The following is a 27,435-nucleotide window of genomic DNA, read 5'->3' as shown; positions in this document are numbered from 1 at the left end:
ATTAGAAGGACCCCTGGCCACTTCCCAATTAACCTGCCCCATTCCGTCCATGTGGAACTCCCACCTACACAAGATAAATAATAAACAACAAAATGCATCACATCTACTTCCCATCTGAAGCAAAGAAAATACAACCTAAGTATTCATGGTGGGAGAGGCTTTGGAGAGTACTCAGGCCAACCCTTAATTTGGTACATGACTGAGAAAAGGAACAATTTTTCTACCATACCTCTAAAAATCTGTAGCAGGTGTCTAGGCGCAATTGCATCTGCTATTGAATTCTCCACTTAACACTAACATTTTCTTGTGATTTTTACTACTTTTCTAGGTCTCCATAACATATAATGTTATATTTAAGAGCAGAGCCCTTGATTATACAAAGGAATGAGCTGTGAGTCGAGTATAATGGGGTTTTGCTCTTCCCCAAACCAGTAATCTTTACACAGGACTTTAGTTTGGAGGTTATCAAATCCATAATTCTATTTCCTAGTTCAGCTTTTCTCAATCATTCCCATGGAGATTAAAATCTACCATACAATAACATTGTAGTTCACACAGCTTCAGATAGAGAAGAGCTAAATATAAGCATTATTATACTACTTCACAAAGATTAGCCACTGACCAACTCATGCCCATTAGGGTGGCTGCTATTAAAAGGTGTTAATGAGAATGAGGATAAATTTTAAGAATCAATGTACACTATTGGTGGGAATGTAAAGTGGCATCGTTGCTATGGAAAACAGTATGGAGGTTTCTCAAAATATTAAAAATAGAATTACTATATCTAGCAATCCCATTTCTGGGGACATAGCCAAAAGAATTTAAATTTAAAACAGAGCCTCAAAGAGACAGTTGTACACCTAGTTTTCTAGCAGTATCATTCACAGTAGCTAAAATGTAAAAGCAACCCAAGTGTCCATCGATGGATAAATGGGTAAACAGAACTTTTATGTATATAAATAGTGAATATTATTCAGCCTAAAGAAGAAAAGGAATTCTAACACATGATTAAATATGGCTAAGCCGGGCGTGGTGGCGCATGCTTGTAATCCCCGTGCTTGGGAGACTGAGACAGGAGGATCACACAGGTTCAAAGCCAGCCTCAGCTACTTAGTGAGGCTCTCAGCAACTTAATGACCCTCTTTCCAAATAAAGTACAAAATAAGTCTGAGAGTATAGCCCGGAGGTAGAAAAGGCCCTGGGTTCCACCCCCAGTAAAATAAATAAATAAATAAATAAATAAATAAATAAATAAATAAAGTTAAACCTTGAGGCTCTTGTACTAAGTGAAGTAGCCAGTCACAAAAAGACAAATACTAGATGATCTCACTTATGTGAGGGATCTAGAATAGTTAAAAGCATAGGGACAGAAAGAGAAGTGAAAATGCAGAGCTGTTACTTAATGGGCACAGAGTTTTGGTTCTGAAAAATTAAGAGTCCCGGAAATTAGTTGCATAATAGTATGAATCTGTGTACTTGTACATGTTGTGTGTGTGTGTGTGTGTGTTGCTGGGGATTGAACCCAGGGACACTCTAACTTTGAACTATATCCCCAGCTCTACTTTATTTATTTATTTATTTTTTGAAACAGGGTTTTGCTAAGTTACTAAGAGTCTTGCTAAGTTGCAGATGCTGACCTCAAACCTGCAACCCTCCTATCTCAGCTTCCCAAGTACTGGGATTACAGGCATGCACCATATCACCCAGTCAGTGTAAATTTATTTAACACTACTATATTGTACACTTAAAATGGTTACGATGTAATATTTTATGTTACGTGTGTTATGTCACCATTTTAAAATTACTACTAAGGTGTGCACACGTATTATTTTATCCTTATACTAACTCTGAGCTGCTGTTAGAAATGAAGGTCCCATTTTAGAATGAGGAAGGTAAGACTCAGAAGAGTGAAATTAATTGCCCAAGGTGCAAAACTACAAAAGTGCTGGGCTGAGCTTCACACTCAGGCTTCCAGATTCCATGCCCAATGTAGGCTTCTGCCACATCAAGGGAGAGGAAGTGTAGCTAAATTGATTTATCTGCTGGCTAAAATATAAGAAATCAGCCCTTCACAACTTCTGGGAAGAGCTATAAAAGTGTGCATGGGGTGTGGGTGTGTGGGGGAGAGAGAGAGAAAGGAGAAAATAGAGTACATGCAAATGCAAGCAGCTCCCAATCACCTGCTCTGCACTGCTTCTTCAACTTCCCTCCCTCCTTCAGTCTTCAGAGGGCAGGTGTGAGTCAACTGTAAACACAGTGAGAAAAGGTCACCCAACATTCCCTCAGCTGGCAAACTCAGAAGTCGCTGCCATGGAGATGGTCTGTGTACAGGAAATTAAAACCTGCAGTGTGATCAGGAGAGGACAGTGGCTCCTACCTTTTGGAATGGCTCCATCAGATGTCCTCCTACTCCTGTGAAGGCAGAAATTACAAGATGTGCTTGTCCTAAATGAGCTACAGTGGGATAAGGGAGGGGTAGTAGGAAGAGCATCAAGCAGAAGCCAAGCAAAACCTATATGGCTGGACCACTGGCCAGATCACTGGATGGTCCTAAGCTCACCCCTTCCTCTATTCTGATGATTGGGTTGCCATTATCAACACTTCAATATGCCGAATTTGAAGTAAATTTAAAGGGATAATAAATCTCCCAAAATGAGTTTAAGCCTTTCATAGCTTTTATTTATCCTGGACCTACTACGTGTCCACAAGAGTGATGAACACTTTATACATAGGATCCATAATCCTTATACCACTTGATAACTTACTTTCATGATGCAACTCCATTTAGGGGTAAGATCAAGTTTCCCAAAGTATTTGCCTGGATGATAAAGGGCAGAGTCAGAATTTCAACATAGGCCTATCTAGTTCTAAAGTTGATTCTTTTTACCACTGCACAGTGGTAAAAAGCCACAGAGGCATCAAGAAGACAGGGAAGCTCTTAATTCTACCTGGTTCTCCCCAGAGGAAATTTTGATGGAGAGGTGGAACTTCAAGTGCAAGAAAGCAGCTGACAGTAGACAGATGGGAAGTATACTTTGTGATACAAGACCACATAAGCAAAGCCAGGGTGATGGGAATTTGAGGTTTCAAGTAAAATTATACAGAGCCTTTTTTGGTGAAAAGGTGATCATGTTTTGCTGTGGTTGGAGATCACAATTCCACTATTCTCTAATCTATAAAGAACTTTATGAAGAACCCTGCCATCTGAAGCAGTTTGTGACTTATTTTTTAGGCAGTAGGAAGCATCAAAAGTTTGTACTAAGGAGATTATCAGTAATTGTTAGTACCCTCTCTAAAGGTTCTTTATATGCCGTGAGAAAATTAAATATATCTGAAGTGTTTCAAAGAGGAGAAAATTGTTTTCATTCCATCTCGCATAGACAACAACATTACAGATGACACGGTCCCATAGGTAAGCAATTCAATTTTAGCAGCCATTAAATCATGTTAACATATATAATGAAGCCAGATAACCACACTGGCCTTTTTTTTCTGGACTACTAGGATACTTTTGTTTTCTCTTTTACTTTAGGAAGGGGTCAGAAACTTCAAGGAACTTCGAGCCAGATTTCAAAAGTTTGATGCTCCCACTCTTCCAAGACCCATTAAATTCCCAGCAGGTGTTTCTCAAAAGGGTGACAAGGTATGCATGCAGCCAACCCAGATTCTGGCCAATGGAAAGCTTCACTCATGCAACCCCAGTCAGCTCTCTTCAGACTGCTGCAGTGGTGAGTCCTCACCTCCTGAAACCCAGAAAACAGAGCTGACCCAGAGAAATGAAATTCAGAAGTGTTCGAGTTCCCCGGGGCCTCCAGAAAAATCAGCTGTGTGTATTGCCGCCAATTCCCAGAAATCTACTGTGTGGACTGCTGCAAATTCCCAGAAGGCCTCTCTGCTGTTAGATATGACTAGATCAAACACTGAGATAATGGCTGAGGAGAAAGAAAAGGAGGCCAGTAGCTTCAGAAACAAGCTCTGGAACTGGGAGAAAGTTTCATCTCAGGGAGGCGAGATGTCATCAGCCCTTCTTGCTAATCATGGAAGTAAGGCCTTCCATTTGGAAGGACAAAAAAGCAGGGGACTTGCTCCAGAAAGAACAAGAGAAAAGCTAGAAATGAAAGGAACCTGGACCCTTCCTTCCCAGAGGCACTTGACAGCCCAAAGAAAATCAGTTACCACTTCTGAAGAGCCTTCCTCTCTACTCTCTGAGCATGGCAGGAAGAGCCAGGAGAATCCCAGTCCTGAGAGGAGCCAGGAGGAAAGTGCCTGCCAACCTGTTTATGAGTGCGAGCTTGCCAGCCTGGCCCCAGGTAAGCAGTGAATACTCCAGAGGATGAGGAACGGGATTATTATGTTTTTCTAATCAGTGCCTGTTGGCTTGGAGTGGTCCTTTATGTGATATGAGCAATGCAGCATGGAGATTGTAAACCTGTCTGGCAAATTGTAGTCTCAAGTTGGGGTAAAGTGCTTAATCTTTTTGAATTACAATAAGACAGTTTGGGCAAACTTGGATGTGAATCCTAGTTGTGTTTTTGCATGAACTCGGGCAATCTACAGACTTATCAGAGCCTGGTCTGCTCACCTACAAAACAGATCCATCATCAGAATTCTCTGTCTTCATAAGAATACAACCATCTCTCTAGTTTCTCAAGCCAAAAGTCTAGGAGTGATACTCTATTCTTCCTTTCCTCTCATTCTGTGTCCTGAATTCATCAGCAAACTCTTGGTTCTACCACAAAAGTAAGTTCAGAACACTTCGACTTCAGTCTCTGCCTGCTGCTCTTATCCACAGCACCATCTTCTCTCACCTGGACTACTGCAACAGCTCAGCTGGTCTCCCTCCTTCCATGCTCTTTCCCCCTTATGTCCTTTTCTCCCCCCGGCAGGCACAGAAATCCTGTAACGCATAAGTCAGATCACACCCCTCTCACACTCAAAGTCAACTTCACCATCTGAAAGAGGATCATGCAATTCAGTCTTGGTCTCCTTCTCTTGCTCTCTCTTCTCTAGCCACGCTTCCTTGCTGATCTTTAGACACTCTGAGCTGCCTCCATCCCAGATCTTCACCTCATCCATCCCTCTGCCTGGACCACACCTCTGTCAGGTCTTTGATGTCTTGCTTCCTCCTTTCAGCAAAGTCTTTGAAAGTGTCACACACTCTGGCTGGCCCTTTCTGGTCACTCTGTCTAAAATAGCCACACCATTTCTATCACCTTCTATCTTTTTACATTGCTTTGGGTTTTTTTATATCATTTATCTTTACCTGGTTTATTGATAGGCATTTACATGTCTCTCTCAGTAAATGACAAGAGGATATGTTCTCTCCCTTACCACCACATACCCAGGTTGAATCAGTCCTCAGAAGTATTGATTGATTGTACAGCAGGATCTCCTGCTTACAATTCTATAGTTTCTTTCTGTATTTTGAATAGAATCCTAACTACTGACCACAGTGCTCATGGCCCTGCATTCTAGTCCTTGCCATGTCTCTGACTTTTCTCTTTCTGGTGTTCCTCTAGTCTGCTATCCTACAGTTAACACACCAGATAGATACCTGCAATTATCATGCTTGTTGGTTACTTGTTTATCATTAATCTCTTCTTATTAAAATAAAAATTTCTGAATGCAGACTAATTTGTTCTTGTTCTCAGTTCTAACCCCAGCTCCCAGGCATTGCCTAGGGTATACTAACTAAACAGTTATTGATGAAGAGATGAGGAGGTGGATAGAAACCAAGATGGATGAAAAGAAGTGAAGAAGCAGGGATTATCATATGGAACTACTGAGAGAGTTAAATGAGACAATTCACATAAGTTGCTTAGCACAGCGCCTGGTAAAAAGTAAGAGCTCAGTTGGTGGTAGCTCATTGTCACCATGTCTTCTCCCTAATTTGATGAACAGTGAAATTTATGACATTGAGATTCATAGCTAAAACCTAAGAAGGGAAGAATTTGGCCCTAAGCTTTTGGGGATACGGTCCCCTGCTGGTAGGACAAGAAGGAAGTTGTCCCTCCTCTCCCAGCTTACAGAGCACAGTATAAGGAAGTCTCATGAAGGCACATGCAAAACCTAGCTCTCTTCTTTGGCTTTAGCATGGGTTACATATGTAGTCAACTATTGCATTATGTAAACCAAAAATTAAGGCACCTGAGTTATATAAGGTTTTGTGTTGTTTCCAATATAAGGGGCAGACATGATTTTCATATATAATAATAGAATTTCTGTTGGAATTAAATTTATGAGTGAAGAGGGACAAAATATATAAAATTGGGATTGTTCTAAAAAAAGCCCCAGGACATAAAACTCAAAGATTACCACAAAGTCCTCAAGTATTTATGGTGTATCAATACTATAGAGGGCTATAAAGAGGAATAATAAGTCATCTCTAGTCCCCCAAAATCAGAGATCAATTCTTATTCCTCTTTATGCCTCCCAGTGTTACTTGCACACCACAGTGCTTGAGAAATCTTTGCAGTGACTAGTCATAGTCCATTGCCTCTGAAGCAGGCCCTGTGTGCTTGGTGCTGGGAGATCAATATGACATAATCCCTACCCGTAGGAGCTCATTAGTAATGTGTTGCAAACCAGAGACTGGTTAGCTCTAGACTTCTAAAGAAATCAAGAAAAACTTTCTAGAGGAGCTGTCATTTGAGCAGAGCTTTAAAAGAATAGATTAAACTTTGCAAGAGAGGGACGAGCATCCCAGAACGAGGAATGGTATAAACAAAGTCTTGGAGACAGGAAAGCTGTTTAAAGCTTTGAAAATCAAATCTGGAGAACCGAGAAGCCCGTGAAGTGAGTGGAAGTTGTGAGTGGGAAGTTGCTACCGTGTGAAAAGAAAAGAATCTGGAATGGCAGGAAAGAGAGTGGCCAGGCATGTTGAGGAAGTCTGCGGGGCAGCAGGATGTGAGCAGGTGTGAGTTTAGGTGGGTGCTCTGACTGCTGGTTGGAGGATGGATCAGAGGGGAGAGAGACTGAGTTTTACCCAACAAGTCCTGCCGTGGAAACAATAACCTACCTGTTTTTCTGTCTGTGCTCAGAAAATCACCCGAATGTCAGGCATCACCAACTTCCCAAAACAAAGCCACTGCCTTCCATTGAGTCCCTGGGTCCTCCTCCCACAAAGCCTTTGAGGCCCCCCGTGGTGAACCTCCAGGCCTTCCAGAGGCTGCCAGCTGCTATTGCCAAGACCCAAAATGAAGGTAAGGAAATGCAGGGGCCACTGCACACAGCCAGGTGGGGCTCACGGCTCTAGCGCCTGCGTCGTCTCCTTTATCGCCTCCCTATTCGCATGAACTCCCAGGTAACAATGCCACTACTTTTCTTCCATGGGGCTGGACATTCATCACTGTTCATTCTCCCGTACAAGCTGTGGCAGCTTGCCTGTGAAGTGACGAATCTGCAGGCATTGGCCCCTTATCGCTCCCGGGCCAGCCTGCGTCCCCTGAGAACACTGCATTTGATCTCTGGGAATCTGTCCAAGAGGAAGAAAATGAAAAGTCACCAAGCAGGGGAGCAGTGAAGCTTTGTGTTTTGCCAACACAATCGGTGCAGGAAATGAAAGAGAAGGAAGTGGAATCAGAGATGAGTGTGAACTAGAACTGAGATCCTTATGGGGCCCTCAGGCTCCTGCATTCAGCCGTCAGTATTACCTGAAGGCCCTGCCCACCCTCTCTGGGAGGGAAGCATCCTCCTCCAAAGATGTTTTTCTGTGCTGTTTTGTGTCACGCTCTGCTATTTAAAGGAATGCCTCTCATCCCTCAGCACTCCTACCACAGGCTAGTCTTGTGGCATTTGGAACACCCTTGCTTATGTTCACTGTAATGAAACATGAGGGGAATGTACACTTCAGGGCAATATGTGGTGCTGCGCTAATGTTTGTTTTACCGTAGCCATCAGTGCCAGCAGATGGTACTTGGAGAGAGCTAATACATCCTTTGATTGCTCATTTAACTGCTTTGGGCAACCTCGTGGTTGAATTTCTCTGATTCAGTGGTTCTCGAACTGGAGCATGCATCAGAATCGCCTAGAGGACCTGGGAAAACTCGAGCTTCCAGGCCCCATTCACAGAATGGCTGATTCAACTGCTCTGGGTTAGAGCCTGAGAATTTGCCTTTTAAAAGGTTAACAGAAAGCTGGGTGTGGTGGCACACACTTGCAATCCCAGCTTTTGGGAGGCTGAGACCGGAGGATCACAGTTCACGGGCAGCCTCAGCTACTTAGTGAGGCCCTTTGCAACTCAGTGAGACCATTTCAAAATAAAGAATAAAAAATGGGGCTCAGAGGTAGAATGCCCCTGGGTTCCATACCCAGTAATGTAATAAATAAATAAATAAATAAATAAATAAATAAATAAATGTTAACAGGGATGCTGATGCTGCTGGCCCTGGGAACACACCTTAAGAACCAGGGTTCTAAGTCATCTTAAGTCATCTTTCATCTTGCTCAGCACTCTACTAAGTGAGTCTCATGTCATTTCAACCCTGCACTGAGCAGGTACACTCACTCTCTGTGTCAGGCTATGAGATTGAAACAAGAGATTAAGAGATAAGCCCACAGAAGTTCTTGTCCTCTAGGTAACTAAAATCTAATGTAAGATATTTTACCCATAAATAAACACCATTGGGTTTCAGGGGTATGGTGGGTGTATGGGAGGTTGGGACACAGCTGAGCTGCCATTCCAGGCTTGGTCTCTGGGATCAGGTCATGTTATTGGCATCTTCTTTAACACCTCATTTTTTCATTTTGTCTCTTGTTCTTACAGTGACTGTACAAGAGGGGTCCCTGTCTCTAGAGGGGTAAGTACATACTCCTTAACTGTGTAGGAAGGGAACCCATTGGTGAGGCTTCTGAGCCTGCCCAGGAGCAGGCGCTCATACAAGCCATGCATCTACATTTCTCAGAAGGGCCATAGGAAGAGCAGATTTATAAGCAACCACCTGCAACTTTTATTTTAAATTAAAGATTAAATAAGCTGCATTTAACTACTGTGCTGACATTACATTGCAAAAATAGTTCTCTGAAGTACTTTTTTATTGTACAAATGGGTTCAGTAAATTGAAACATCAGCTTCTGTAGTCATAAATGGAATTAGAGGTTAAGGGATGCTCTGGGCAGCCATGATGTTAGGAGTTGGTAATGGCATAAAGGATGTTCTATTTCTGGTGTACTTCTAAGAGCTTTGTCATGGAAGTGTCCGTCCATTAATTCACTCAACCAAATAATGTGTCTTGAGCCCTTTGAAGTAACGTGCATTGAGCTGGATACTTTTTACAGATTTCCTCATTTAGTTGTCTCTAGAGAATTGAAAAGCTGCTGATGCTGTCCTTGTTTTATGGCTCAGGATGCTTGAGTCAGAGAGTTTGCCCCTTGCTGAGCCCAGATATGCCCAAATTATTTTGATTGCCTTGCCTAACTCACAAAAGTGTTCTGGTTCATTATCAAGAAGGTTAGCTATAAAAGGAAAAGCAGAAAGGCTGGGGGTGGTAGTGTATACCTGTAATCCCAGTACTTGAGAGGCTGAGACAGGAGGAATGCAGGTTTAAAGTTACATTACCAACTTAGTGAAACTCTCAGCAACTTAGCAAGACCATATTTCCAGATAAAAATTAAAATAGGGCTGGTGGTATAGCTCAGAGGTAAAATGCTCCTGAGTCCAATCCCTAGCACCAAAAAAGTAAATAAATAAATAAATACAATATATAAAAAAGAAGGAAAATCAGGCTCTAATCCAATAATCATATTACTGGTTTGTTTGTGAAATGTTTTTAATAGTGAAGTGTGTTAAGTTTATAATAATGGTATATATAAGATTCAGAAGCCATACCAATGAGGAAGTGGTCTCATTTCCTTGGGAGGGTCAGGGAAATCTTAAAGATCTATCAGTTATCTATTGCTACAGTAAGCAATATGGCTTAATAAATAAAATTTTAATAGCATACAATATGAGTCTGTGGGATATAGCTAATCCGGGCTGGGGTCCAAGGGAGTTGCTCATATATTTACAGTGCCTTGAGGACTACCTAGGCAACTTTGCTAATACTGGCCAGAGCTGCTTGCCTGCTTTGGGGCAGCTTGCAGCTGTCTGATCTAGCATTGCCTTGGGGCAGGGATGCCTGGCACCATCTGTCTCTTATCCTCCGGCAAACTAGCCCAGGAATGTTCTCCTAGCACTGGCAGCGGACAAGTGAGACAAGCCTGTTAGCAAAAACACTCACATACTTTCTAAGTCTTTGCTCTTTCACATTTGCTGACATTCTATGGCTCAAAGCAACTTGCCAAACCCAGGGGCAAAGTGAGAGGGTACTGAAGGCTTAAATGTCAAAGAATAGGGATCCACAAAGGAGTGTAGAGTAGGAACAATCTAATTAACCCATTACTGAAGAGGAAACACTTGAAATGAGTATTGAGGATGAGTGTTTGGTACGGGATGGGGTGCTATAGGCAGAAGCAGGAGATGTGAAGTTGCCTGTCTTATTTTGGGGACTAGCAAGAATTAAGTAGAGTTTGAAAGCAGGGAGTATACAGATGGGACTGTGGAGTAGACAGGAGCCTATCATGGAGAATCTTACACACTAACAGGCCATCTTGTTCAACAAGGCTCTGTGTATTGCTAGTCACAGTTCATGTGCTCGGGAGATTCCTAGTGCACCTATGCATTTGAAAGAGTTAAGTGGCAACACGGGTGGGTCAGTAGAGCTGCATTCTACATGCGTATTTATGTGAAAGACAAAAAATAATGTCAGTGGCTCAGGCAGTGGTCTATATCATTTACTCAGGGAGCACAGACCCCAGGGTGACAGTTGGGACTGTACCTCTGATGTGCTGAGTGGGCCTTGGTTGTCTTGTAATACTGTGAAGATCTCAGTATGGGGATGAGTGTGTCGTGATTATAGTGTTTAACTAGAAATGCCTTTCCCCCGTTTTGGCACTGTAACACAGAAACATCAAGCCATGGCAACATAAAGGACAGCCTTGCTACCCTGGGCCTGTCAGGACACAGTGTTCATTCTCCAGTGTGACACTACCTTCCTAAAGGATTTACAAGGGCAATTTTGACAATTCTGTCCTTTCACACTGACTCCAGAACAAAACTTGCATCTGAAATAAGGTTTCATTTTACATCAGTTAAGGTGTGGGTCCTAGTACCATCAGAATGAAAGACAAGAGAGATAAAGAGGACACAGAAGCCGGGCGTGGTGGCGCACCCTTGTAATCCCCGCGCTTGGGAGGCAGAGACAGGAGGATCGCGCAGGTTCGAAGCCAGCCACGCTGGCTTAAGAGACCCTGTTTCCAAAAAAATAAAAAAATTGGTCTGGGAGTGTAGCCCGGAGGTAGAAGGGCTTCCAGGAATCCCAGTACCACACACACACACAAAAAAAATGACACAGAATACTTAGGGATCGTTTTATGGAAAATGAAATCATTTAAGCTATATCCTACATTATGAATAGAAATTAGATAGGTTTACTTATTTGTTTTCTTGTGTGATACTGTAAGATAGGTTATAGGCACTATATTGTTCCTGGAAATAACTACACTCCTGACATGTAGAGTGGATGGCTGGCTGGCTGGATGGATGGGTGGGTGGGTGGATGGATGGATGAATGGATGGATGGATGGATGGATGGATGGATAGATAGATGGATGGACAGATGGACCAATGGATATTCATGATGAAGATAGAAATGACTGAAAATAGTGAGACAGTAATAAATAAGTAGTCTAATATAGAAAAATAAAAGATGAAGTTGAATTATATAATCATCCCTCCATATCTGTGAGTTTTGAATCCATGGATGCAACCAACCTCAGATTGAAAATGTTTGAAAAAAAGATTATGTCTGTACTGAACATGTAAAAACTTTCTCTTATTCTCTAAACAATACAGGATAACAACTATTTACATAGCATTTACATTATAGCAGTTATCATAAGTAATGTTTAAATGGTTTAAGTATACAGGAGATGTGTATATGGCAAATACTAAGCCATATGAGGAACTAGGACATTGGAAGATTTTGTTATTCATGAGGGGTCCTGGAAGCAATTTCCCATAAGTAGTAAAGGGTAACTGTATATTAAGTGCCATACTAGAGTTTGGACTTTGTCTTGTCAATGATGTTAGTCTGAACACACAAATGCCATGATGCCAAATAGCCTTAGATCCTCTTTTCATGGAAACTGGTGCTTGTTTGGGAAGAACATCTCTCATGTTCAGGGTCTTAATCTTCAATGCCAATATTAGCTTTAGAAGTAGAATATATATAATATCTTTACTAGAAAGTGACCTGGCAATTATTCGATATACCCAGGCTGTATAGCATGAAAATAAAAACCTTCTTGGGTTTTGGATCCAAGCACTACCACTTACCAACTGTAACCCTGATCATGCCTTAGCCTCCACATACCTCAGGTTTTACTTTTATAAAATAATCATATTGATAGTACCTAATCCATACCATTGTGGTGAGGGTTAAATTAAGTAATTATTATAAAGTATTTATTGTAATTGCTGACATATGGACAGTGGCTTACTTAGGTATTGTATAACTTTCTACTAAGAATAAAAAGTCCACACTTAAAACCCTAGTCTCTAAATACCCATTGATGGAGAACTCAGGACCTGGAAAGCCTCTTGTTTCTCTCTTGCAAGCCATACTTTACTCATTCAATGAGTATTTATTAAGCATACACTATATACCAAGCATTTTTGTATTTATTAAAATAGATCAATATGCAAATTAGACTAAATGTTGGCCATGCATCTACACACACACACACACACACACACACACACACACACGCTGTTTATTTCAAAGTCCTTCAAGTTGAGCTGAAAGAAGAAAAAAATTGATCTCCATACCCCAAACACCCAATCATCTGTCTAAGATCTATTCTTTGGTAGAGGAGATATTTTTTTAACCCTCTTATGTGTCAGTATTTAAAACATCTAAGGATTCCCTTATTTTGTAAATTAAAACTCTCACTGTTTCCAAACATTTTTCATAAAATATTATGTTATACCTGTATTTCTATGGATATATGTTTTAATCATCTTGTTAAGAGCTCAGTGCATCCTCAGTAGCCATCTTTCATTTCTGGGCTTCCTCCTATTGTTTATTGAGCCTAAGAAGCAGTTTTGTGTGATAGAACAATACAGGTGTGCAGTCAGATCACTATAGGCTCGAGCCTCTCCTTCACACCTTGCATGATTCATTAACAGTTCAGAGCTGTCATATACACATCTGCAGAATGGACACACACAATCACAGTATTTCCTTCCTTGTGTTGGCTTAAAGACCAAGTGAGATAAATTGTATAAAACATGGAATACACAAAATTACACTCAACGAGAACTGGTTTCTTCAGTGCTTGGCCTCTTTATTCCTTGTTAGCACTAAAATATTAGTATCTCATTAGTTTCCAACAGTGAAATGGCTCTTTAGAGATTATCCTTTGTCATCACTCTTTGATGGAAACCAAACTGGCTGGCATCCCTCTTGAATAAGCAGCCACCGTTTGTGTGGATAAAGCAGGTTTGTCCCGGGGCAGCAGTCAGCACTGGGTCGCTTTCATTACTTAGCAGAGTTGGCTAATATTTTATTCATTAGCTATAAATATGGCCTATCTCCCATTAGAAAGCGGCAGAAGATAGTCCTGACTCAGGGAATCTCTGACTGAGAAACGGAGGGAAGAGAGAGGCTGTTTATTTCAGGAGTAGAGAAGATACAGATTCACAGTATTTAAATGAGTATCTGCATGTGCATTCTTAGGAATCTACCATTTTCTCCCTTCAAATTTTAAAATTTTGTGGGGTGTGTGTGTGTACGTGTTTGCTGGAAATTGAACCCACGGTCATTCTACCTCTGAGCTACACTCCCAGTCCTTTTTTTTTTTTTTTTTTTTAATTTGGAAACAGAGCCTTGCTAAATTGCAGAGGTTGGCTTTGAACCTGTGCTCCTCCTGTCTTGGCCTCTAAAGTCCTGGGATTATAGGCTTATATCATGCCTGAATTATGTCTTAATTTTGAAGACTGCTTTTAAAAACCATTGGCAGCCTATTTTGAGTCAAATGGATGACCTCTTTCCTGCCTAGTACTTTGGAACATACTTTTTCTTTTTTCTTTTTGATAAGTCTATCTCATGTAGAGTGGAAACACAAAATTTCTCTAGGGCTGGGCAGGTCTGTCCCGTAACTGTCCAGGAGTGCACAACAGGACAGGGAATGGCTGATCTTGTAGAAGGGGGGATAGGTGCCTCACCTAATGCTTTTAAGTCACATGATGAAAATAGTAAAAGCTGTAACTGTGGCCAAACAAATGCATTTGGAGGACTCATTTGAATAACAGTAAGTGCTATAGAGATTTTTATACCAAAGTATCAAAAGCACTCTGGTCCAATAAATGCATTTACAGTACTTACTTAAATATTGAAAAAGGCTATAGAAATGTTGAGAGTATCAACCTAATGACTTGAGATTGGGAGTAACAAAGGAAGTTTAGAATAATCAAGAAAGCTCTGAGGTGGTGACATTTGGCTCAAGACCTGAATGATAAGAACCCAGTCCAGTCACAGGAAGGTCCAGGAGAAGAACATGCCAGGTGACGGGATAGAGGGTGCAAAGTCTGGAAGGAGAACCACTCTCAACGGAAGGGAGGGCTCACAACTAAAGCCCAGCCATGAGGGGATGATGGTGGGGAATCTTGGGAGTCATGGGACAGAGTTTGCTCTAAATGCATTGGGAAGCCCTTAGAGAGCTTTAAGCCAAAGAGTGACATGGAGCTGACATTTATTTTGTAAAGATCACTCTAATGCTATAAATAGAGTAAATGTGGAAGGGAAACAAGTGGAATCAGGAGGAAACCATTGCAGCACTTTAAAAAAAGAAAAGTAATACTCACAGCATCTATGCTAAGTATTTCACAGAAATGATACCCTTTATGATGCTTCTAAGAAGTGACTGTTATCCCATTTCACAGATGAAGAAACTGAATCACTGAGGGGTTAAGTAACTTGACATAGATAGGGTAAAATGAGTTAAAAGCTATGAATAGATTCAAGATCTATGCTAGAGGAGAGCCAGCAATTGCCAGTGAGATGTGTGGGAAGGGAGGAATCTAACTCTAGATTCTTTGGTGTTACCCTCATCCTCCATGTTAACACTGGTAAGGTGCTTGATGCATAATCAGTGCTCAGGACAAGACAAGAATGATTCTTCCTAAAGCTGTCTGGGATTGTTTCCTATTTCAGAACAACTACCACCACCACCACCACCACCACCACCACCAATGTGCCTTTGTGCTCGTAGGACAGAGAATGTCTTAAGGCCAGTTGTCAAATTGTTTACAGTACTATTTCCTGAATTCATTTCTTAATTACCTGTGTTGCAAGTAATTAAGATGATACAGACCTGATCTCAATGGCCAACATCAAATGAGGCTCCTTGCAGTGCTATCTAGGTGATAGAGGGTCTGGAAATCTCAGCCTGATCTGTTGAACTCTATTCAATCACTCTGGGGAAGAAATGAGAAGATTTTTTTTTTTTGAAGCTTGTACCCTATGGAGTTTTAGAACCAGAACATTTGGGTAACTTCAGTTAAGCCACTTCAATGACTTCTTCTTATCCCTTTTTAATTGGACTTCAGGGGACACAACTGGTCACAATTTGGCAGGCCTTTCACAAGGACACTGGTGGCAGGAGCAGCAGATTTACTCAGTTTTTCTCTTCTTTCATCTTTTCAGAATTCTTCCTTTTAAAAAAATGCTCCCGTAGCTCATTTATTGAGCACTTTCCATAGACAAAGCCTCGTACCTTTGCTATGTGTCCATGCCCTTGTTTAAAAACTCCCAGCCACAACCACCCTGTGAATAAGTGGTTAGTGGGCCCTCTGACCTCGTAGACTCAGGTCGAGGGATCTGGGACAAAGCAACTGGATCAGGGTTTCAGGTTTAGACCTATTCAGCCTGGCTCCAGAGCTCTGCCTCTCAACCACCGTGGGCTGCTTTACTGAGGATTCACACAGATTCAATTCCCACGACAAAAGAGAACAAGTTTTAATAGATGAGGCCCATTCCCTGGATAATCTCCAAGCAGGTATTCATTCATTCTCTCTTCTTCCTTCCTTTTTTCTTTCTTTCTTTTTCTTTCTTTCCTTTTTCTTGTCTTTTCTTTATTTTGGTGGTGCTGGGGTTGAACCCAGGGGCAATCTACCTTTGAACTACTTAGCCCCATTTTATTTTTTATTTGGAAACAGGGTTTCACTAAGTTGCTGAAAGCCTCACGAAATTGCTGAGGCTGGATTCACCTACAATCCTCCTGTATCACCTCCCACATACTGGGATTACAGGCATGGGCCACCACTCTTGGCACCAAGCAGTTGTTCTTGACTGTCTTCCTGTGGGTCTCCTTTCTGTCTGCAAAATCATCTGTGTGGGAGAGGGTGGCGAGGGTAGAGAGAAAGTATGAAAGGGTTTGAAGACAAGCTTTACCTTTTCTCTTAAGTGGCATTCACCTCAAAGCAGATATTCTGGAATTTAAAATACAAATTTTTAAAATGTGAATGATTAAAATGAGGACTTGTGGTATTTTTGTTTCATGCTGTTTATGTTGCCACTGGTGTGTGAAGACTCTGCTTTGACATCACTTAAAGAATCAAAGTGTTTTCAGAAAGTCCTTCCCAAATTCACTAATGGGTCTACTGGCTCGATCTTAATCCCAGATGACAGGTTAAATAATGTTTTTGTTTATAGATGGTAAAGAAAAAATATTATCTACCCATCATCTATTCTCCATACAAATGAGTAATATATAGAAGAATTGATCTGTGGAACTGTTGGAGTCACCTCAAAGAGTTTGTATTATACAAAACCCATCCATTGGCTCCTTCACCTCCATCATCATCCAGTGCCCTCTTATGTTCATTTTCAGTCCTCCCTGTGCTTCTAGACTAACTTATAGTACAAAGGAAAAGAACAAGGCACAAGAAATCAGATTTGGTTTCCAGGCAACCTCTGCCACTCAACAGCAATGCTACTGTGTACGAGTTACTATTTTCAAACCTCAATCTCTTCATTTGTAAAATGCCTCATAGAGCTGCTGAGTGGATTAAATTAAATAACATATAAAAACCCCACATCAATATAATTTATTTTAAAAGTGAGTAAGAGTTGGGTGTGGTGGTACATGCTCATAGTTCTAGCAAGTCAGGAGGCTGGGGCAGAAGATCTCTTGAGGCCTGGGGTTTGAAGCCAGCCTGGGTAACATTGTGAGACCACATCCCAAAGAATGGGAAGGAAGGAAGGAAGGAAGGAAGGAAGGAAGGAAGGAAGGAAGGAAGGAAGGGAGGGAGGGAGGGAGGGAGGGAGGGAGGAAGGAAGGAAGGAAGGAAGGAAGGAAGGGCAGACTTAATTGAATACAAAATCTCAGGGCTTCTCTTATATCTATAGCAAATATACTGTTCACTAATTATGGCTTTGTGTAGTAGCTTGGTCAGTCCTCTGGAACCTCTTTGCTGTCGACCTTAGTAACATTCTTATTGAATGACTTCCTTCATAGTGCAAGCTACTCATGCCAGGTTTGACTTCAACTGAAGTATCCTCTGTGTGATACAGTGTACAGGACACTGATTAGGACCCAAATCTAGAGTCAAACACTTGCTCCCTAATTCTGCTATGTATGTACTACTCCATGCAATTCAATTATGCCTGTTTCTTCATGTGTATATGGGGAAAGTGATAACATTTGCTTCATAGGGCCTAATAAATTGATAACTATAATTATAATAGTGTCTGCCATAAGTGCTCAATAATTATTAACTATTTATTTATATGCCCCCCTTGTGAATGAGATAAATGTCTTGACAACATAGCTTCAGAGTTCACTGCACAAATCCTGAAATTTAGGAGAGGAGATGGCATACTTTGTGAGGCTATCAAATACTTTAATAACATTAACTTGGTCATCATAGTTTTGTGGTCCTTTGTGGGAAGAACTGTTACCAATACATAAATAAAAGAAAAGAAATCCTTATTGCCTGTAGCTAAGGGGTGTTGAAGATATTGTATTTGTTGTTTGTTACTATAAAAGTCATAGTAGAATTAATAAGGTAGTATTAATACAGAATTAACACAGTAGAATTAGTACAGTTTGTGTTAAGTTGAAATAATACAGTTGAATTAATACAAGTTTTGCTAAGTATGGCTCAGTGGTAGAGTGCTTGGCTAGCATGCACAAAGCCCTGGATTTAGTCCCAACTACTCTGAAAAAGAGAGAGAGAGCGAATCAGGTTGTGCTAAGTTACATGTGTGTATGTATAAATACCTATGTGTGTATTTGTAAATGCATATATAAGATATACATAAAGCTGCATACACACACACACACACATATGTGTGTGTGTGTGTGTGTGTGTGTGTGTGTGTGTGTGATGTGTGTGTGTGTACTCCTCAAAACTGGTAGGATAGGAGAGCTGGCGGTAGAGGTGGTGGTGGTAGAAGTAGAAGTACCAGGGACAGAACGTGGACCGGGAGAAGTAGACGTAGCAGTAGTAATCATGGAAGTAGTGAAGGCTTCATGCAAGCACTGTACTAAACACAGCGTATTTTATATCTCAGCCCCATAAAAAGATTAGAAGATAAAAACATTTGGACCAAACTACCTGTCTAATGTCACAGGTAGAGCTGAGATTTAACTCCCAATCTATATTTCTGAAGCTCATGTAGAACCATTCTGTTCTACTGCTGTGTTGATTGTTTACCCTTATCATCATCTAATATGTAAAAAATAATGTTCTACTAGATTGTGAGAAGAAAATCTTCCCCTAAAACTTATCACACATTTTTGTGAACTTGATACCGAGCCCATCTTGAGATCCTTTCTAGGGGGAGCATGGATGTCACTTTTTTTTTTTTTTTTTTTTTGGTGGTACTGGGGTTCCTGGAAGCCCTTCTTCCTCCGGGCTACACTCCCAGACCTATTTTATATTTTTGAAACAGGGTCTCTTACGCCAGCACGGCTGGCTTTGAACCTGTGCGATCCTCCTGTCTCCGCCTCCCAAGCGCGGGGATTACAAGCGTGCGCCACCACGCCCGGCTGGATGTCACTTTAAAGCTCTCACCGCCAGTTGCTTAATTCAAGAAAATTATTTCTTAAGTGAACGTCAGTTAGAAAAAACAGTCTTGCAAGGAATATTCATTGGAAGTAGGAATTTGTCTTGTTTGGGACTTGGGGTAATTGAGAAAAAAAATCTGATGGTTCATATCCCTTTGTCACCAGGACATGTGGCATGTCACAAAAAGCAACTGCTAGCTAAGCTGTCCCTGTTCCTCCTATCTCCAAAATGCCTGGCCCATTGCATCACAAGTGGAAGAAAGGGAATTTTCAACCTAGTCCACCCCTTTAGTGAAATAAACATAATAGGGCATAGCAGATACTGCTATTCAAGTTTCAATATTTCTACTTAATTCAAGCTCTTCTTTGAATCTTTTAGAACTTTCTTGCAGTGAAATTTTGATTCTCCCTCCTTCACTTTGGTGCAAAAGACAAAGTAAGTTTGCCTTTTGGACATTTTCCATGTGGTAATTCAGATATTTTCACACTCAGCTCTCACAATGACTCTGTGAGGAAATTAATGTCCTAAGAACCTGAATCAGTGCTCAGGTCCACACAGCCACCAAGAGATGCACAGAGTGCGCTAAGGACAGTGTCGAACACACAGCAAATTCTCAAAAAATAGTCACTATTAGTGTGATGGATCATTTATCTGTTTGAGCAAGTGAACAGATCTTTAGATGAGCTGTCTGAGGCAGTTCTCCAGAGTCCAGCCTAATAGAGAGGCTAACAGATTATTCTCCAAAGAACAGTAACTGCAGCGTTATCTCAGGGCTGTGGCCCAGAGGTAGACATGGCAAGGGGAACCAACCGCAAGAGGAGGTCACTTAACCATACTTTAGCCACACCAATCCCACCAATCAACATTTTTTTGGAGAGGATTCCAAAGGTCTGGACACAATCAAGAAATTTATAGTTTTTTAAGTTATCTTAAACACTCACATTGCAGTTACCTACTGTTGCTTCTTTAACAAAGATAGCATTGAAAATATGAAGAAGCACTAAAGCTACATAAGGCAATATTTAAATTAGTAGAGGTTTTCTATAAGGAAGTATGAAAAGGTAGAGATTTGATGCTGTGTCAGTAACAAAAGAACTTCACAAAATGCAAACATCAAAACACAAAATGCAAACATCAAAACTGTATTTTGAAAATACAGTAATTTAGTTGAGTCCAGTTACTCATGCCTGTAATCCCGGTACTTGAGAGGCTGAGACAGAAGGGTCACAGGTTGGAAGCCAGTGCACAGTAATTTAGCAAGACTGTATTTCAAAAAACAAAAAGGTCTGGGGGTATAGCTCAGAGATAGAGTGCTCCTGGTTCAATCCGTAGAACTACACACACACGCACGCACGCACACACGCACACACACACGCACGCATGCACGCACACACATGCACACACACACACCTCCAATGTAATAATATTACTAGCACCTTTGTAGAATGCATGTATACAAAGAGCAAATATTTCATCCAATACCTGCAATATACCTTTACGGTAGATCCTAGTGGGAAACGGAAGATCAAGATATTTATTGAGTACTTTATAACTAGAAAATGAAAGGGAACTAGATTTCAAACTCAGACCTGTCTGAATGCACAGTATGGGTCTGGCTGATACTCTGGCTGCTACCCAGTAAGGTCTATAGTCCTAGAGGCAGATATTTTTCATAAATGCGGAAACAAAGAAATTGAAGCATAGATACATTTAAATCATAGAGTTATTTCTTCCTTACAATTCAAGTTCTTTATATTGATCCACACTGTATAAAATCAAGGTGGATCTCTGAGCTAGCTTTAATGCACTGGAAAAAAAGAGATAAAAGACATTCTCAGGCAGCAAAGGAGGAGGTTTAAATACATCTACAATATCCTCTTTCCCTTCAAACATTAATCCTGGGACTGTTCTCCCTAAAGACAATTGATCTGAAAGATGCCTTTCTTTAAGAAGAAACATTTAGATGAAATTCTTTCTTTATAATCATCTGAAGCCAGATATTTATTCATTTCTGACAAAAGTAGTACAAGAAATTGATTGGACATCTTCTTTCAATTTCTCCACAAATTGTTTCTTATTAATAAAGTTAATTTACCATAGACCCGATGAGGTTGTTAGGCCATTAGAGCATGAGAAATATGGCATAGCCTATAATTTAAGAAAGTTTCTCTCAATTACTTCATGCAGAGAGAAAAGAACAAAAAAAATGAAGGGAGAAGTTACTGAAGCATTAGAGTTCATTTTTCTCTTTCAGCAAAGTGAACTCTCCTTGTGTCTTTAAAAATATTACAAAGAATATGCAAAAAGAACAGAAAACAATAAAATATGGTTTTGACCAAATGGTCAAAGGACAGGGAAATAATGAGACAGAGTGTGCTTATGATGTAATGTCAAGTGGAGGAAACAAAAGAAAGGGTTGAACTCCAAACTTTTCATTTTCTGTGAGAACTATGTGAGTATAAGTAGGGGGGAAAAAAACAGAAGATTAGCAAACTTTAATGTCATTCTGTGAAGATGGTAGAATTCTGATGACTGTTTCTCCCCAGGTATTTGAGTACACTTGGTGTGATATAGCTGGTGTTTTCCATTTGTTATGAATGCAGTAGAAATTCCCTTTATTACACCCTAGTTCCATTTCCCTTCTTTCTTTCCCGGTGCCAACTCCAACCACAAATTACAAGCATATCCTAATGTATTCTTATATGTGACTTGCAAACTCATTGCAAACGCAGCTAAGTCATAAGTATTTAATATATTTGTACAGATGGCATTTGACTTTATCTTTCTCTCACTTTTTTTTAAGCAAAGCTATTTTCATATTCTGTGTTAATGTGTTTAAGTAAATTTATTCATTATAATTGCTCTGTTATATTTTATCAAATTAACGTGTCACAATTTGTTTCCGAATTCCTTTACTAAAGGATATTTAAGTCTTTTTATGTTTTCAACATTTTGGTTGGACATGCATGGTGGCACATGTTTTCCCATTATATATTCTATTCTGTTAATATTCAACTTATTTTAAATATTCTACTTAGCTGGGTATGGTTTTACCCTCCTACAATCTCAATGCTTGGGTGGCTGAGACTGGAGGATCGCAGGTTCAAAGACAGCCTCAGCAACTTAGCAAGGCTCTCAGCAACTAAGTGAGACTCTGCTTCAAAATTTAAAATTAAACAGGGCTGGGATGTAGCTATCTCTGGTTAGCATACCTCTGGGTTCAATCTCCAGCAACACACAACACACAAACACGCACACAATATAATAATAATAATAATAATAATAATAATAATAATAATTTCTATTTTTTCATTGCAAGTGTGTGTGTGTGTGTGTGTGTGTGTGTGTGTGTGTGTGTGTGTGTAGTACTGGTATTGAACCCAGGGGCACTCTACCACTGAGCTGCACCTCTAGCCCTACTTTATTTTTATTTTGAAACAGAGTTTCTCTAAGTGACTAAGGCTGGCCTTATACCAGTAATCCTCCTGTCTCAGCCTCCTAAGTACTGCACTATAGGCATGTGCCACTATGCATGGCTATATGTTAAATTTTGATATCTACAACTAAATCTAATGTTACTCAAAAACCCCATCCTGCTCCAAAATAATACAAAGACCTGAGAACAATTTTCTAGCCCTCCTCCACTACCTTTTATATTATTATTTGATATATTAATTTCATCTTTCCAAATTAGTCATTTTTCAACAGACAATATTTATTCAGATTTTCTAATAGCTTTATTAATTTCTTTGCTTACTCTTGTTCCTTACATCCCATTTCATTACTACTCCCATTTCTTTTGACTGAAATATGTCATTTTGTTGTATTTCAGCAAGGGTCTTTGAGTAGTAAATGCATGCACTTGCATGCTAAAAACACCTTAGTTCTCCCTTATCCTTGAATGATAATTTAGCTAGAATAGAGTTTCATCCTGACTGCTTTCTTTCCTGTGTTTGAAGGCATATCCACAATCTCTAACAACTACCATACTAATGAAAAGTCCATTCCCAGTCTGACTTCTGTCTTTAGTATACAGATTGTCTTTTTTCTCACATGTGGCTTTTACATTTTTATTTGACTGGCGGTAATTTATTACAAACTGTATGTGAGGATTTAGTGTTATTTCTCATAATTGAAGGTGCTTGAATAGAATGATTCATGTCCCTTTCCAATCTTTGAAGTCTTGGCTGTTATTATTTGAATACTGATACCTTTTCATCCTTATTCTTTCTTTTCAGGATCCCTGGTAGACTTATGCTGAAACTTCTTATTTTATCTTACCTCTTCTCTCTTAAAATTTTCTATCTTTTAATCTTTCTGTGCTACATTCTGGGGAATTTCCTCAGATCTAATTTACCAGTGCCCTCTTTTGCTATATCTGGTCTTCTTTTCAACCTCTATGTTAATTTATTTTATTTCAAAAATTATAATATGTGAATTCTAAAACCCCTTTTTCCTGTCCCTAAATCCACAGGTTCTTTTTTTGACAGTCTCTTGTTTTTATCTAATACCTTTTATTATTCACTTAACTTCTTTGAACATTTAAAATATACTTACTCTAGCTAGGCATGGTGGCCTGGCTAAAGAAATATAATCCCAATACTTGGGAGGCAGAGACAGAAGGATCACAGGCTCACAGCTCTCCTCAGCAACTTAGTTAGGCACTCAAAAGTTTAGTGAGACCCTGTTTCAAAATGAAAAAAAAATTGTTTTACTGTGTGTGTGTGTGTGTGTGTGTGTGTGTGTGTGTGTGTGTGTTGTGTTACTGGGGATTGAACCCAGGGGGGATTCTAACTCTGATCTATACCCTAGCCCTTTTTCTGCTGATTTTTCATGGCTGACTCAGCCCTTAAGGCCACAGACAGAAAACAACTTTCTTACTCATTTCGTCAGAGAGTGGACAGAGTTTTTATTGAACTTGTTTCACAAATGGGGCAGCATTTTGATTCTGGACTTTATGTTGATAGTTTAAGTACAGCTGTTTATTCAGAGGAAGCCTGTGATTCAAACTGCCTTTCTAACTCAGACATTAAACCCCTGGCTGCTCAGACAACAAGTCCTCTCTTTATCTGGTCCCAATTTCCCTTGACTACAATACTCACTTGCATCTTTTTTTATGCTTTGATTGGTGCAGTATAGTCTCACATCATAATGTAGTTTACAGTCATAGGGACATATATGCACACAGCACTTGGACTTGCATTTTTATTGAGGCTTCCTCACTATTGCTAGCACCTGGGGATTTCATTTTATTGATTCCTATGTGAGCTCTGTGATCTTTTAGTAATGTTTTGCACTGTTTTATTTCATCTAGAATTCCTATGCATTTCAAGGAGTGGTATGCCTTCCATATCTACTTAGGTCACCATGTTGGCCAGACATAGTTACATTACTTCTTTAGTGAGGAAAAAAAATACAATAAGTTTTAAAAATGTGTTTAAAAATATTTTAAATAACCCTTTTTTTCTTTCTTTCTTTGGTTCTCAGTGCTGAATTTGAAGAACCACATAATTATGAGGCAACGATTTCATATCCGAGACACTCTGGCAACTCCATTAACCTGTGCAGTGCAAGAGAAATTGCTGATTGTAAGTCAGCTAAGCCAATTAATATTGTAACCCTGTGTAGAATAAAAATGTGTCAAAAATGGTATTTTTCCCTCTAGCTAACTGTAAGCTTAAAAATTCACAGCCCTTCTGCTCTACCATCTCATTTCTTTTTATTTGTTTCCATGTCTAGTCTCTTAAAAATATAAATAAGTCCAGTTGGGCATCAAAGCTATTTCTGACTCTTATTCCTGCCTTCTCTCTACTGCTTTTATTTTCTTTTCTCTTTTTTTCCCTTTTCTTTCCTTTCTCCTCACTAATCGACTTACTTTTACCTTTTGTAGCTATGTGGGAGAAAAAAAATCAAGATATGGAAATTCATTTTTTTCTCCTTCATCCTTCTTCTTGTGGTATCTTTCTGGGAGTACCCTGCTTACTCAGTGTGTGGAGAGAGAGATAACAGACTATGAGAATTAAGCCCATGTGTTCAGTCTGAATAGGAAAAGAAAATTTATTTAATAGATCTGATCACTGGTTCCAAACTGAGTCTTACTGCCTCTGATACTGACAACTAGGCTGAGACCTTTTTATTAAAAAAAAGAAAAATTTAGGCACAAAGACAAAAAGATAGAAACTCTTAACATTTCTGCAAAGTTCAGTATCTTTGTTCTGCTTTTAGTATCATCCAATTCTCCATCAAAATCCATAAAGATTAGTGCTGGAATATTAGTGCTGGAATAAACACTAGTATTTATTGAGCTTGTACTATAAACGACACTTCTGTCTTAGGTTCTATGTACATCCTTAATAACAGAGTGGTATTATCACCCCATTGTTAGAGACAGGAAACTGAGGATTGGAGAGGGTGCGGTACATACGAGCATACAAGTAATAAGTTGTATGTGAAACCGGCCCAGCTGCCTCAAAATCCCAGCTCTTTCCACAATTTTAACCTACTTCTCATTCAGGGTAGTCTAATTTCCCTGAAAGGAGGGTTAAAGGAAGATCATCTGGCTCCACATAATAGGATCGAGGTTCTAAGAAAGGACGTTGTTTTCCTGGGAAGTTCATGAAGTAAGAATGAGGACCTACTAGCATTTCCCTTTCCTAGCTGGGCGTGGTGGTGCACGCTTGTAATCCCTGCGCTTGGGAGGCTGAGACAGGAGGATCACGGAGGTTCGAAGCCAGCCTCAGCTGGTTTAAGAGACCCTGTTTCCAAATAAAATATAAAATAGGTCTGGGAGTATAGCCCGGAGTAGAAGGCCCCTGGGTTCCATCCCTAGTACCACAAAAAAAAAAAAAAAAAAAAAAAAATTCCCTTTTCTTACCCAGAAATAAAAGGTTTTGAAACCACTGGAAAATTCCCTAAATTTCCTTCTCTTCAACTGGGTAGAGTGTAGATTTTCCCATATAGTTTGTGAAAACACTAGCTAGACAGAGAGCCACTCCTGCCCCTTGTCACCCCCAGAAAGCAGTGTTGCTCTATGTCAGGGTATCAGGACTCTCACTTTATTTGTTTGTTTGTTTGTTTGTTTTGCAGTACTGGGGATGGAACCCAGAGGCATTTGACCTCCGAGCTACACCCCCTGCCCCCAATTTTTTATTCTTTATTTTGAAACAGGGTCTCACTGAGTTGCAGAGGGCCTTACTAAGTAGCTGAGGCTAGCCGCAAACCACGATCCTCAGGTCCTAGCCTCCCGAATGCTGGGATTACAAGCGTGTGCCACCACGCCCATCAGGACTCTCACTTTAGAGCTTTTTAATTGTCATGTTCATATAAATATTCCAGAGACCTTGTCGAAATATAGACTCTGGTTCAGAACATCTGGGTGTGGCCTGAGATTCAGCATTTCTAACAGGCTTCCTGGTAATGCTGATATTGTTAGTCAGTAAACCACACTAAAAGAAAGGCTTTGGGCCCCGTTTGGGCTATAGTCCCACTGCATGCCTTTCTACAAGGATAAAGTTTCTCAGGGCCAAGGAGGAGCCCCAATGAGAACTTGTGCCTTCTCTCTCTGAACCGCATGAGACTCCCTGGCCCCAGAACCACCCTCTGCAAACGGCTCCCAAGGATCTTGCTTGGGTCTTCTTCCTACATTGGTCTTCCTTAGGAAAGAAAGACTAGGATCTGGGAAAATTTGTGTGTAGGGGGATGCAGATAGGGCTTGAAGACATGTGGGGGGTTCCTCATGGAACAGAGTGAAGAAGAGGGTTGAATATGGAAAGCTAGAGGGCTACCTTTCTTCTTTCCAGGCCACAGATTCTAAAGATGAGCCTGCGAGGGGGCACCATTTTAGATACTCAAAGAAGGAGTCACTAAACCAGGCCTTCCTTCAGTCTTTTATTGAAGCACCTTTTGGCATGCTTCATAGACAGTGCTAGCATGTTTATGACTGAAAATACAAAGAACTCAGTAAATAAGCCACTGACCCAATGAGAAGTAGCACAGCATAGAACTGGGAGGTGGGTGAAGGTATCTAGAGCTTCCCCTGCCGGAAGGGTATCTTTGTGAAAGACAGGAATAGGGATGAAGACACTGGGGAACTATGGCCAGGGCTCAAAGGTGGTCTGTGATGTGAGCTCACCCTCTTCCCTAGCTTGTTCTAAAGAGCCAAGACTGAGACACCCTCCAGGAAAGGACTCCCTTGTAACCAGCCATCTACCTCGCCGGGGTCCAGCCCTAGCAAGAGTCGGGGTTCGTGTGCTGGTGATAGAAGAGCCGAGGTCGTGAGAGACATTAAGGTCTTCCCCTTACTACCTGATTTACTAGTGTTCCAT

At 40.4% G+C, this 27,435-nt stretch overlaps 1 protein-coding gene across 1 annotated transcript in view; it reads left to right on the top strand.

Moving 5' to 3' along the window:
- FYB2 (FYN binding protein 2) overlaps positions 1-27,435 on the top strand; it is a gene marked incomplete at both ends in the record, with an annotated part of 98,148 nt that overhangs the window by 32,079 nt on the left and 38,634 nt on the right. Inside the window, 4 exons of the mRNA XM_080691427.1 lie at positions 3,533-4,310; positions 7,041-7,202; positions 8,765-8,798; positions 24,599-24,699. Coding sequence (XP_080547553.1) covers positions 3,533-4,310; positions 7,041-7,202; positions 8,765-8,798; positions 24,599-24,699 — 1,075 coding nt within the window. The remainder of the gene's footprint in view (positions 1-3,532; positions 4,311-7,040; positions 7,203-8,764; positions 8,799-24,598; positions 24,700-27,435) is intronic.

This window comes from Muscardinus avellanarius, assembly GCF_963383645.1.
Source record: "Muscardinus avellanarius genome assembly, chromosome: 3".
Lineage (NCBI taxonomy): Eukaryota > Metazoa > Chordata > Mammalia > Rodentia > Gliridae > Muscardinus > Muscardinus avellanarius.
The sequence above is the reverse complement of the archived record's forward strand: the minus strand, read 5'-3'. Positions and strand labels throughout refer to the sequence as shown.